The sequence below is a fragment of the Octopus sinensis genome, linkage group LG22 (genome assembly GCF_006345805.1).
Source record: "Octopus sinensis linkage group LG22, ASM634580v1, whole genome shotgun sequence".
Taxonomy (NCBI): Eukaryota; Metazoa; Mollusca; class Cephalopoda; order Octopoda; family Octopodidae; genus Octopus; species Octopus sinensis.
Window position 1 is genome coordinate 21282813 of NC_043018.1, and position 14941 is coordinate 21297753.

The 14941-nt window shown below is 39.5% G+C and overlaps 1 protein-coding gene across 1 annotated transcript in view; it reads right to left on the minus strand.

Moving 5' to 3' along the window:
- LOC115223122 (canalicular multispecific organic anion transporter 2) overlaps positions 1-14941 on the minus strand; it is a 54541-nt gene that overhangs the window by 27399 nt on the left and 12201 nt on the right. Inside the window, exons 3-9 of the mRNA XM_036512110.1 lie at positions 13074-13202; positions 10785-10913; positions 9269-9418; positions 7617-7678; positions 2219-2350; positions 1057-1269; positions 289-510 (exon numbers count right to left, since the gene is read on the minus strand). Coding sequence (XP_036368003.1) covers positions 289-510; positions 1057-1269; positions 2219-2350; positions 7617-7678; positions 9269-9418; positions 10785-10913; positions 13074-13202 — 1037 coding nt within the window. The remainder of the gene's footprint in view (positions 1-288; positions 511-1056; positions 1270-2218; positions 2351-7616; positions 7679-9268; positions 9419-10784; positions 10914-13073; positions 13203-14941) is intronic.

Here is a 14941-nt window from a genome sequence, read left to right on the forward strand (position 1 = left end):
CTGGTGACACCTGAGGTGGCTCACTGCCTTAATATAATAATAATGACGCCTTTCTACTAAAGGCACAAGGCCAGAAATTTTGGGGGAGGAGGACTAGTCAATTACATCGGCCTCAGTGTTTCAGTGGTACTTAATTAATCGACCCTGAAAGGACAAAAGGTAAAGTTGACCTTGGCAGAATTTGAACTCAACGTAAATATGGACAAAGATGAACTCAGAACGTAAAGATGGACTACACCTGTCATTTCACTGACTAATCAATTCTGTTAATTAACTGTCCTGAAGCACATCATTAATACAGTTACTTTCTCCCGGAAAGCAAAATACTTTACCTTTCGATACACACAATCGATCAGCGAGGATTTGATCTTCACTCCTAAACGGAGAGCAATTTGGAAATGTTGGTGATAGAAGAAAGACTGCAGTAAGTTTGAGGCAAACAGTGCAAGAACAAGAATATAGCCTTTCCATTCCGGTTCATTTGGGGTTTCAGTGTGAGAAATCAATGCACTGGAAAGAAAAAGGAAAACAAGGATTTCATTTATTTGCCACCAAAACGAGAAATAAAGTCTTCAATAAATATTTTGCCGGGTCATAGTGCTAGTCATATAATATGAGAATTCTGGTGTCTGTGACAGATGAATTTCATCTGCTACCATCTATGTGTGTGTTTTTATGCACCAAGCGCCTATATGAGAGGACTCCTCAAGACTAATAACACAGGATTCATTGTTCTAACAAGGCATCCATGTTAAGTTGGATATGAAAATTACTTTTTAGCATTAATAATGCTTCATACACACACACACACACACACACACACACACACACACACACACATGTATATTGAAGTTACATAGTGCGTATGTATACACATGCACACATGTACACTGGGCTTCATTCTGCCTAGCAAATTCCTTTACAGGTCTTCTTTGACATGGTTTCTGCAGCTTGGTGTCCTTCCTAATGCAAACAACTGAACAGAATGTACTGGGTGCTTTTTATGTGGCAATTCAACAATTTAAAAGAAATCACAGAAATATCATAAAAACGAACCTGAGAATTTGTGGACTGACGAACTGTAGTAGATCATACAAGAGTTTGACGAGCTGAGAAATGACAAAAAGGAACCAGTTCACAGCAAATAATGTCCGCAACAAAGAAGGTTTGGCTGAGCCTGTCTTTGCTTGAGTATCTGCGAATGTTGTCTCTTCTGTGTCGCGAAGAAGTGGGGTGGTCTCCGATACAGGCTCAGCACGGCAAGATTCTCTAAATGCATAAAAATACAAAATAAAATAATGAATTAAATATGAAAATAAAGACAGAAGCAATTTGTGTGAGAGTAACTGGAGCTGAAGATTATTTTAGCATTAAATAATTCAGCCTATGGTAAGCAATTTCTTAATTCCTCTACATCACACATCCCTGCACATCCAACCATTTGTCTGAGAGTAGTTGGAACCAGAGATTATTTTAGCCTAAAGTAACTCTCAGAAATTCCTTGATGCTGCACATATCGGCACATGGAACCAAAACATATCCAAAGCAGGTATACGAGATATGCTTCTACAGAAATGCATCTGTTACATTTCTTCAATAACAACATGCTTTGTCATGTGATTGACCAAACTATAGGATATTGTTATACATCACTGGTCACAATGCACTTTGCACCGTTTTTAGTTTTCAGATGATGCCATCCCACTGGCTAGGGGAGCGGGCCAACATTCTCCCCTGATTGGAAGGTGAGTCCATCACAGGGTGATCTGTTTACAATTGAGTGGACTGGAGCAGCATGGTCAAGGAATTGAACCCACAATCTAGCAATCATGAGTGTAACCTCCTAACCACTAGGCCAAGTGCCTTTATTATGCTTTATATAATCACAGGGGTTACCAAAACTTTTTCCTGGCAAACCAGATAACCAAGAGAATAAAGCCTGGTGATTTGAGGCTAACGACCGCGTGATCGCCAACCACTCCTTATTCCAGCGGTGAACACCGTAGATATGGGGGCCTAGGTTGGGTTCCAGATCAGCCTTGACTGTCATCAGCCAGGTTTTTCATTGTCCACCACATCGCTTTCACCAACCCTGAAGGCGAAAGCGATGGGGTGGACAACGAAAAACCTAATATATTTAATATTGGGAAATACAAAATGGATTTAGAATCAAAGTGGTCAACATATTTCACAAATAGAACAAACAAACAGAATTTACTTTTTTTGCTTTGATAATTCTTTGGCCCAATAACGTTTGAATTTCGGAACACTTCGACCATATTGCAAATGTTTAGGTAGATCCCACAAATCGGATTCTTCAAGACTCTTTTTGTAACCATCTATGATCAATCTGGAGAGAGAAAGAGAGAGAAAAAAATCAAATGAAAGCAATCAAATATTTACAGTTCAGCTTGCTCAAACCACTTGAATGGTTCTGATCGCACCAACGGTGCAGGGCTCGAGAAACTATAACAAGGGTGGGGAAACCCCTGCAAGCTAGAATACTCGTACGCACAAAATATACTCTTTTACTTGTTTCAGTCATTTGACTGTGGCCATGCTGGAGCACTGCCTTTAGTTGAGCAAATCGACTCCAGGACTTATTCTTTGTAAGCCTAGTACTTTGTCAGCCTAGTACTTTGTCAGCCTAGTACTTTGTAAGCCTAGCCTTTGTAAGCCTAGTACTTATTCTATCAGTCTCTTTTGCCGAACCGCTAAGTTACGGGGACATAAACACACCAGCATCGGTTGTCAAGCGATGTTGGGGGGTGGGACAAACACAGATACACAAACACACACACAATGTAGGTAATTAGGGTAAATGCCAGCCATTTCCTCTTGAATCACATCTGCTTATTCCATTATTACAATCCAATATGGGGTCACAGGTTGCAGCAGTAGGTTAATCAAAATCCCTATTAGAGTTGAGAATTATGGAAATGTTATTTGCAGAGTTACTCTATAACAAAACAGTAAAGTGGAAACTTTCTGGTATTATTTATTCTCCATTACACATGTTTCATTTGCTAATAGGAATTACCTATTGTTTACATGTTAGATATGTAAGGAATTTCACTTTCCTGGTTTTGTTTTAATTATGTGTGTGTGTGTGTGTGTGTGTGTGTGTGTGTGTGAGTGTACTAGCTGAATTAACCAGTAAAAACTAGAAAAGCAGGGGTTATTTCCAGTTCCTGTCCCCATCACACTGTTTCATGTCCTATCCTGTTCCCTGTTCAGTTCCCATTTAGATTACAAATAGATTTACAAATACTTATTTCTTTACTACCCACAAGGGGCTAAACACAGAGAGGACAAACAAGGACAGACAAACGGAATAAGTCGATTATATCGACCTCGAAAGGATGAAAGGCAAAGTCGACCTCGGCAGAATTTGAACTCAGAACGTAACGGCAGGCGAAATACCTATTTCTTTACTACCCACAAGGGGCTAAACACAGAGAGGACAAACAAGGACAGACAAACGGATTAAGTCGATTATATCGATCCCAGTGCGTAACTGGTACTTAATTTATTGACCCCGAAAGGATGAAAGGCAAAGTTGACCTCGGCGGAATTTGAACTCAGAACGTAGCGGCAGACGAAATACGGCTACGCATTTTCGCCCGGCGTGCTAACGTTTCTGCCAGCTCGCCGCCTTTACTACAGATTTACAAATACTGGCAAGTAATACAGTTGAATCTTGCTACCTATCTTTTTCAAGAGAAAAATTTCTTTGCTATCATTCGTTCTATTTCTTTTACAAAAGAAGTGTTCTGAAATGTGCTTTTCAAGTTATTGTTTTGACAAACTTCAAAGAATTTCTGGCTTTGATCTATTTTCTCTTAACTAGATATGGCTGTGAGGTTAAGAAGTTAAAACGTTTATTAAATATCAAATGCTTCATAGTATATATAAATTAGAAAAATATAAAATACTAGCAGTATCGCCCGGCGTTGCTCGGGTTTGTAAGGGAAATAACTATATAAGCATTTTTAGAGAGTTATAGCCAAAAAATAGCAAAAAAATTATGGTAAATTTTTTTTTAAATCGTTGACTCATCGTAGACATTTTTTAGAGAGTTACTTCCCTTATATAATAGCGAAAAAAATGCATTAAAATGGAAAAAAATGGTAAATTTTTTTTAAAATCATAGACTCATCGTAGACGCGCGCTAATACCCAGAAGGGCTCGATAGGAATCACGACTATAAGATACCCACTTTTGGTTACACTGCACCGCAAAATGTGGGAGTAGTTAGGAATCTAAATCGTAGGAGACAGACACACAACTTCACTTTTATATATAAAGATTTATTTACACATAAAAATAGGGGTGGGGTGCTGAGGGTATTATGTAGCTATGAGGGGGAGGGGCAGCGATCCCAAAAGTTTGAGAACCTCTGCTTTACACTCGGGTCCTTCATATCATCATCCAGTGTTTTAAATCTGGCTTTTGTCCCCATTAATGTTTAGTGTTTAACACAGCATGTCTATAAGAGATTTTATCTGACAGAAACCACAGTCTCTTGCTTGTCAAAGGTCTATATACACTTAGTATGACACAAATATGACTAGTTTAAAACTGCTTCAATTGTTCACACCAACAATGACCGAGGACACCACCACACAAGACAGTCATAGTAAACAAAATAGTTCAGTCTCACAACACCTATTGACACTTATTGACGTTTTGCCAACAGGTTTTAACTATTTCTTTCTCATTTCTATGGTGACATTACTATTGAGAGAGCTCTGAGATATGTCTGCACATATCAGAGAAAAGGAAAAGATATAAACATTAGACAGGAGGGGGGTGGGGACCCCTGTCAGACAAACAGAATCTGTGGTTAATATAATGTTGACAAGATGCTGAGACCCCACTTCAGTCATGGGATTACACCCAGAAAGTTACCCTCCCAGGCACAAGTCCAGGCAAGGTTGTTTATGGTAGACCTACAGTTGCCCTTACATACCAGCCTCCTGTTTTCATGCCACTGATGTTCTCCAAGGGAAAGGTAAAGGGGCCAATACAATTTGGCACCCGTGACATCACAACTCATTTCTACAGCTGAGTGAACTGGAGCAATGTGAAATAAAGTATCTTGCTCAAGAAAACAACACGCAGCCCGGTCCGGGATTCGAACTCACAACCGCATGGTCGTAAGCTCGACACTAACCACTGAGCCATGTGCCTTCGCTGACAAGACGACATATCAATATTTCTGCTTAATCAGGACAAAAAAAAAAGAAAAGATTGATTGATTTTGTCAACTGAAAATCAATATACTACCATGTGTTGTATATGTCTGGTTGTATATGAATGTAGTTGGGTCATGACATGTTTATATTGAGATGCATGTTTGTATGGGTGTACGAGGGTTTGTATGCATGGATGTACAAGTGCCCGCGTGAGCATACAAGTGCCTGCGTGCACGTACAAGTGCCCATTTGTGTGTACAAGTGCCTCTGTGTGTACAATTGTGTATATACATAATTCATGTTATTATACGTATATATGTAAATATATATATATTGTGTGTGTGTGTGTGTGTGTGTGTGTGTGTGTATATAAATGACCTGCGTGTATTTATATATTTGTGAGCAAGTGTGTGTGTGTGTATGTATATATATATACAAAATGAGAAAATGGAGAAACATACTTAAATCAATCAATCATCAACCATCAGATAATACCCAATCAATACTTTATTACACCATTACATAACATTATACATATATATATATATATATATATATATTTGTGAGAGAGTGTGTTATATACATATTATATATATATATTATATATTTGTGTGTATGGCATACTTTGACACTGAGCAAGTATACATAATGTATATACATAATGTACATGTATGCATGTATACACACACACGTTTTATATATCCAGGTGAATGAACGAAGGCATAAGGTATGCAACCAAGACACCTGTATATACGAACACAATCAAGTCAGCTGTTATCTGTGTCACTGTGTTCTTTGTATAATTAAAAACTCACACAACAAACAAGCCTTGTTGTGAAATAATTGACATAAATTCTATATCGACTGGTTGGTCTCAACTGAGCTAAAACACGCCCTTATTCAATATTCTTTACTCAACCATTAACATCCGTCCACTTCTACAACAAGAAAACAAAAAGGGGGGGGGAAACAGACACCAACAATAACACAAGAGATAAGCTCTTAAATTTTTACAACATAATAAAAATGGATAAGAGGAAAGAAAAAATAACACAAACACATGTACATATGTTGGTCTTCCATAGTTTCTTATTTCTTTACTGCCCACAAGGGGCTACATACAGAGGGGACAAACAAGGACAGACAAATGGATTGAGTCGATTATATCGACCCCAGTGCGTAACTGGTACTATACACTAAAAAATCAGACTGAAAATAATATTTTAGCAATGCAGGAGTGGCTGTGTGGTAAGTAGCTTGCTAACTAACCACATGGTTCCGGGTTCAGTCCCACTGCGTGGCACCTTGGGCAAGTGTCTTCTGCTATAGCCCCGGGCCGACCAATGCCTTGTGAGTGGATTTGGTAGACGGAAACTGAAAGAAGCCTGTCGTATATATGTATATATATATGTGTTTGTGTGTCTGTGTTTGTTCCCCTAGCATTGCTTGACAACCGATGCTGGTGTGTTTATGTCCCCGTTACTTAGCGGTTCGGCAAAAGAGACCGATAAAATAAGTACTGGGCTTACAAAGAATAAGTCCCGGGGTCGATTTGCTCGACTAAAAGGCGGTGCTCCAGCATGGCCGCAGTCAAATGACTGAAACAAGTAAAAGAGTAAAGAGAGTATGAGAAGTTCTAAGCAAAAACGTGGTTCTGTAGTTTGGAAGTTTGTTTTGCAATGATATGGTTTCTGGTTCTAGTCTCCCTGCGAGACACTGGGCAAGTGTTTATTAAAATAGTTATAGGCTAAGCAATACTTTCTAAGTGGATTTTGGTAGACAGAAACTGAATGGAAACTGTATTAAGGCGGCGAGCTGGCAGAAACGTTAGCACGCCGGGTGAAATGCTTAGCGGTATTGTGTCTGCCGCTACGTTCTGAGTTCAAATTCCGCCAAGGTCGACTTTGCCTTTCATCCTTTCGGGGTCGATAAATTAAGTACCAGTTACGCACTGGGGTCGATCTAATTGACTTAATACCTATGTCTGTCCCTGTTTGTCTCCTCTATGTTTAGCCCCTTGTGGGTAATAAAGAAATAGGTATTTCGTCTGCCGCCTTGTTCTGAGTTCAAATTCCGCCGAGGACGACTTTGCTTTTCATCCTTTTGGAGTGAAATAAGTACCAGTTATGCACTGGGGTCGATATAATCGACTCAATCCATTTGTCTGTCCTTGTTTGTCCCCTCTGTATGTAGCCCCTTGTGGGCAGTAAAGTAAGAAACCGTATAGAAGACCAACATATGTGCATGTGTGTGCATGCACATATGCATGCATCTGTGTGTGCCTGTGTGCTGTGCCTAACCTTGTGCTCGCACTTCCGCATGCACCTGCATATCCCTGCGTGCGCTCGTTTCTCTCAAACAAAATTATTTATAATCAAAAAAACATAGAAAAGGAAAAAAAAAACATTTTGAAAATACCTTGTTAACCAATGGAATGACATCTTATTTATAAAGGAACTTGTATCTTCAGGACAGGGGTTCTAAAAGGAAAAAAAAAGAGAAATTAAAGAAATAATAATTTTGGCATAAGGACAGCAATTTCGGGAGGAGTTGGGGTAAGTTGACAACATAGACCCCAGTGTTAAACTGGTACTTATTTTATCAACCACTAAAGAGATGAAAGGCAAAGTTGATTTCAGGAGAATTTGAACCCCGAATGTAAATGTGGATGAAATGGTGCTCAGCATTTTGTCTGACATGACCACAATTCTGCTAGTTCGTCACCTCAATAATAATTCTGTCTAGCATAGGTACAAGGACTGGAATTTTGTAGGGACAGGTGCTCGACTGGTACTTATTTTAACCTTGAAAGAATGAAAGGTAGAACTGACCTCATTTGCATTCGATAAGGATAATTCCAATTTTGGCACAAGGCCAGCAAGCTTTTAGGGGGATAAAGGCCAATTACTTTGACCCCACTACTTGGCAAGTATGTTTTGGTTTAACACTCCCAAAAGGATGGAAGAGATGCCACAAAGAATTTCGTCCAATATGTTGAGAATTCCACCAGCTCACTGCCTCCAACAGGCATTAGATGAGAAAAGCTGTGAAAACAAGTGATTAGGGTCACTGATGAAGAAAAGTTTAATCAAAGATTTACAGAGATGTACTTGCATAGCAAGTGATTTGATCTGAGATCGTGTGGTGGAACGAAAACAATTGCAGCGTGGAAGGTGTTTGTAAACCATTTAAGAAACACACAAAAGCCGTTCGATTCACTTCAACATTTAAGTTTAATTTGTCAAAATATTTTCTTCGCTATAAGACCGCGACCTGTTCACTGACAAAAATCCGTGCTGCAGAGAGTTCTGGAAAGGTTACAGTGACATGTTGATGGTTCTGCTTGTTCTCCACCTTTTAAAATTTATGATTTCTGCTTTGGGCATAAGGCCAACAATTTTGAAGGGAGAGATTTTAGTCTATACTTTTGATACCAGTGAAGGTGCATGGCTCAATGGTTAGAGCTTCAAGCAGACAATCATGAGTTACTGAGTTCAATTCCCGGACTGGGCTGTGTGTTGTGTTCTTGAGCAAGACACTTTATTTTCACATTACTCCTATTCACTCAGCTGTAGAAATGAGTAGTGATGTCACTGGCACCAAGTTGTATTGGCCTTTGTCTTTCTCTTGGATAAAATTGGCGGTGTGAAGAGGGGAAGCTGGTGGTTTCCATAAACCACCTTACCTGGATTTGTGCCTCGGAAGGGAACTTTCTAGGTGCAATCTCATGATCATTCATGATTCTGCCAACTCATTGCTTTAATAATAATAATAATAATCATCCTTTCTACTAAAGGCACAAGACCTGAAATTTTGGAGGAGAAGGGATTACACTGACCCTGGTGTTCAACTGGTACTTAATACATCGACCCCCAAAAAAATGAAAGGCAAAGTCGACCTTGGCAGAATTTGAACTCAGAAAGTGAAGATGAATGAAATGCCACTAAACATTCCATCTCGTGTGGTAATGATTCTGTCAGCGTCAGCTTGCTGCCTTTTAATTAGTAATAATAGTAATAATGGTAACAGCGGTAAAATATCAAAGAATATTACTGGAGGAGTTTACTTACAGCAGAAAGATCTTCATTGGAATGTAATTCAAAGTAACCTCGACTATCATATGAAAACTTTTCAGCAAAGCAAAACAAAATTAATTCCAGTGCTGTCAGTCCCAAAGTGAGGCACATCATGATAAACCTAAATAGATTTGTGTTGTAATCCTGAAATATATAAAAATGAAATTGGATTATGATGGATTACAATAATTCTAGAATCAAGGAGTGGAGTTATGGAAAGAACTTGAGGACTGAATGAGCCACAGCACTGGGACAGATAGACAGACAGACAGGTAAATAAAAGACACAGAATTCTAAAATAGAAGGAAGGATATGAAAATCAGAACTTTGGGACAGAAGGGAAAGGTTAAAAAAATATGAAACAAAGATATTTCTTCGCTTCTGAACCACATGTTTGCAGGTTCAATTGCACTGTGTGGCACTCTGGACAAGTGTCTTCTGTACTTTAATAGCCCAGGGTTGACCAATTCCTCATGAGTGGATTTGGTATACGGAAATTCAAAGAAGCTCATTGTGTGTGTGTTTGTATGTGTGTGTGTGTGTGTATGAAATAATCAGAGATGCTTTGCTCCTCGCAGAAATTGCAGGAGTTTCTCAGAAGTTTTGCAAGATCTCAATCCATTGTAATGCTGGAAAGCCTTCCATATCGTCAGCAGGGATCTCAGTGTCACAAACATTTTGCACCTTAGTTCTGCACTCTTCACCTGAATGGAGCAGTAAGGATCAAGCTATTCTTCACTTACAGAAGGGTTCCATTTGTGGTCTCTTACCAACCGCAACCACCTTCACCTCTCCTACACATTTCCTTGATGGATTTCTTCCATTACCAATATTACTAACAAGTTCTAGCCTACCTCTACAGCAATGTCCTGCAAAGTGCTTGAAATTTCTCTCTAATTGCACCAGTGATTTCAAGAGGATTATTGGTATACAGTCTTGTTTCGGTTGGATGCTTTTATCAGGAGATATTCAAAACAACCCATAATACATAAGTTTAAGCACCATTAAGCCTTGCTTCCAAATGTTTGGTGAATCTTCAAACATCAAGTTCATACATCATCATCATCATCGTTTAACGTCCGCTTTCCATGCTAGTATGGATTGGACGGTTTGACTGGGGTCTGGAAAGCCATGAGGCTACACCAGGCTCCAGTCTGATCTGGCAGTGTTTCTACAGCTGGATGCCCTTCCTAATGCCAACCACTCCGTGAGTGTATTGGGTGCTTTTTACGTGCCAGGCGAGGCAGGCAATGGCCATGATCGGTTGATGCTTTTTACGTGCCACCGGCACAGACGCCAGATGGGGCGGCGCTGGCAATGGCCGGATGGTTCTTTTACATGCCACCGGCACCGGTAATTCCTAAGTGGCACAAAAGAAGCTGTTCCTAAGATCATCTCCTAGCATATACAAGCACACACACACACACACACAAGCTTTTGCACATGCATCAACAGATGGTACAATGAGACCCAACTGTAAAATATATATCAATTTAAACATTTCACTTACCTTCAAAATAATTTGACTATAAAATGGAATGATTTGACAAAGGAAAGACAACAACCAAAAGATGAATTGCACACCAGATGTTAAGATACCAGATTTCTTCTCTATCCACACCAGAATCAGTGACAAAATCTATAAAACAAGAATAAATTTTATCGAATTATAATCAAAAGAAATAGTGCATGGAATTCAATGAAGGTAAAAGTTGCAATATGCCTGAACCCCTAACATTTACATTATTAGAGCATCTAATGGTGGTGCTAACAATATACAGGTGCAACATTGATTTTCTGGAACTTTTGGTTCTGAAGCCATTTCATATTTCTGATTTTTCCTCACCAGGAAATGGTCACTCTAAATTAAATATTAAATTTACTTGAATGAAATAAAGATACCTGTACATTAATATAAAAGATACAAATTTAATACTGTACTATTGCAAGGCACCTGCCCGTGCCAGATGCCCATCTGCGTTAGAGTTTCTAGTTATACTTTTATGAGAGGTCTTTGCAACAGGAGGCCATTGTCAAACCTGTATTTAGTATTACATAAGCACAAGCCAGGTTCTCATGAGGTTGGTACAACTCTGCCCATTGAAATAAAAGTGCATCTCTAGGATTATCGTCAGTGAAGGTTCACCATTTATCTGCAGTATGTGCATACAGGCTTTGCTAAGCTGTTTTTTTTTTGTATAAGACTAGTCATTGTCCATTCATGCACCTCCCCCCATCCCACAACTGATATTTATCCAAAGGAAAAGTTGCTAGACATTGGTCGATACAATTTAGCACCCGTATCTGTTTCTTTATTACCCACAAGGGGCTAAACATAGAGGGGACAAACAAGGACAGACAAAAGGATTAAGTCGATTACCTCGACCCCAGTGTGTAACTGGGACTTAATTTATCGACCCCCGAAAGGATGAAAGGCAAAGTCGACCTCAGCGGAATTTGAACTCAGAACGTAACGGCAGACGAAATACGGTTACGCATTTTGCCCGGTGTGCTAACGTTTCTGCCAGCTCGTCGCCTTAAGCACCCGTATCATCACATGAATTGTTGCCAAGACAACCAGAACAAATCCCAAAAGACTGACCATCTAACAGTTCCGTCAATTCACCACCCTTGTTTGGTCCCTTTTTTTTATTGACCCTGAAGCTGTAGCTGGATTTGAAACCACAGTGCTTAGAGTTGGAACAGAGATTTGGAACAGATACTAAGAATTTTGTCCTATGTCCTACAGAACCTTCCAATTCATCACCTAAAAGCCACATAATTCAATTATCAACTGGATGGTCACTTCTTAGATTGAAAATAAGTTTCTTTAGTGCTTTTCCTCATTGTTTCATTTAGGTCAGTGGTTTGTGGTCATGCTGGGGCACTGCCTTAAAGGGTTTCACTGAGCAAATTGCCTCCAGTACTTCTTCCTTTTAAATCCGACACTTTGTCAGCCTCTTTTACTGAAATGCCAAGTTACAGGGACAGAAACAAACCAACACTGGTTGTTGAGCAGTGGGGGGGGGGATAATTACAAAAGCACACAAACATGTGGGGGTGCACATATATATTATATCTTATCTTTTACTGGTTTCAGTCAATGCACAGCGGCCATGCTGGGGCACCACCCCGGAAGGGTCTAGTCAAAGAAATTGACCTCAGAACATTTTTTAAAGCTTGGTACTTATTTTGTGTCTCTTCTTGCTGAACTGCTACGTTACAGGATGTAAACAAACCAACACCGATTGTGAAGCGATGGTGGAGCACAAACAGACACACATGTATACAGATACGATGAGCTTCTTTCAGTTTCTGGCTACCAAATTCACTCACAAGGCTTTTGTTCGCCTGAGGATGTGGTAGAAGACACTTGCCCAAGGTGCCACACAGTAAAACTGAACCTGGAACCACGTGGTTGGGAAGCAAACTTCTTACCACACAGCCACACTTGCACCTAATAAATCTTTTAATGCTAATAAATCATTTTTTCAATGTTTTTTTGTGCTACATTGTTTTTCAAATCAAGTCACATGACTAGGAACCAATTACCACTGTAAGTCAAGGTATGCCTGGATTATTTTACCCATAATGCAAGGCTAAAGTGCTTGAATTTAACCTTTAGCACACTGCATTTTCTCTAGAACTGTCTCCCCTGCCACTACCCTGTTACTACAGGGGAGGAAACTCATATGGTGACATGACGCACCTACAGTGTGCTAAAGATTAAAAGATGACCTCAAGGTCAGTGAAGAGTGAAAACGAAAAAGTCTGTAACGCACAAATGCACAATACTTACAAATGTTGCTATTCTTAGTCCGTATCCGATCAGTAAGGCTTTTATATCCAAGAGAGTTTCCATTTGGTCATTGTCAAGTACAGTCGACATATTGACTATATCGAGGGTGATTAGAAAAACTAGGAATGTCTGTAAATAAAATTTAAAATAAAAAAAAAAGGAAAACATAAAAAAAAACATGAATTATGCTGACGTGGTCTGAAGGAAGGTTGTTGGTCTGGGTGTGGAGATAACCAGTTGAGTTGATGAATGAAAATATGTTTCTTGGGATGTATGAAGTAATTGAACAACACTCACAAATATTTAACAGATTTTCTTATCACACATAAAGACAAACTGTGTTGGTCTTTTACAGATGGTAGTAGCAAGAATTACATTCGAGGAATTTATGGTCAGTTATTGATATGGCAACGTGTCGCATGCTCAAGATAACTGGAAACAGTTGTGCTATATTTGTGGTGACAGAGGTTCCCGTCATTTATCTTAGCCGCCTTCCTGGGTTGCCTGGGTGGTAAAAATGCATACCGTCTGGTGCAGCAAGAATGGAGACACCCATTGCTCAGCTGCCTCAATATTCTGAAATTAACTACCACCAAAACTAGTCTTTTATTAATTACCACCAAAACTAGTCTTTTATTAATTACCACCAAAAGCAGTCTTTTATTAATTACCACCAAAAGCAGTCTTTTATTAATTACCACCAAAAGCAGTCTTTTATTAACTACCACCAAAAGCAGTCTTTTATTAACTACCACCAAAAGCAGAAGAGTCTCAAAGACTGAATCACACAATGGCTTCATGCCAATTGGCTGCTTGATAGACCAATCACGTAGAACTATTGTGGTTCAGGCGTGATGTCTGACCGGTTACCTAAAGGTTCAGTTTCAAATCACCACTACAATACTGTCATCACATTTTTTTATCATACATTAATCATACTGAAATTTTTCCACATCATTAAAAGAAATTTAATATATCAAAGTTTAACATCTATTTTTCCATGCCAGTTTCCGAGTAAGGTAATATTTCCTTGTGGCCAAACACATTTTTTCACAGATTAGAAATTGAAAAATTAAAATTTACTCCCACCCCCCACCCAAATGCTTGTATAACAGCAATGCCCGTTTACAATCATGTGATGTCAAGAGTACCCACAAACAAACACATACATACAGCTTTCAGTTTCTGTCTATCAGATCCACTTACAAAGCTTTGGTTGGCTCAGAGCTATGGGAGAAGACACTTGCTCAAGGTGTCATGTGATGAGACTGAACTCAAAACCTCATGGTTGGGAAACATGCTTCTGTACTACACAGCTACACTGACAAGCCATGCCAGCACCTATAATCATCATCATCATTTAACATCCGTTTTCCATGCTAGCATGGGTTAGCCTATGGATAACGGAAGTTAATTGACACACACACACACACAATTATATATATGTTGATGGCCGTCCACTCCTGACCGAGGAAGACCATTGCCAACCTTCAGGAACATTTTGCGCTCTAGGACTAACTTATATTTTGCATTTGCGGCTCCGTTGGTGGCTAATGAGCCCTGCTCTTGACAAGCATACACGACTGCAAACATTGCTGACCAAGCTTTCCCCATTCACTATACGAGCCGTGCGCTTTCGGACAGCTCGCCTAAGTTCTTCATGCTGGATACATGCTCTCTCAAAAGTGTCGATCCCCTCCTTAACCGGCTTCCTCCATCTGTGGCAATGACAGGCATTGTTCTCCCAGTCAGTGTCCTGCATATCACAGGCCTTTAACGAGGACTTGACACATACACACACACATACATACATGCATGCATACATACATACATGCATGCATACATACATGCATGCATACATACATATA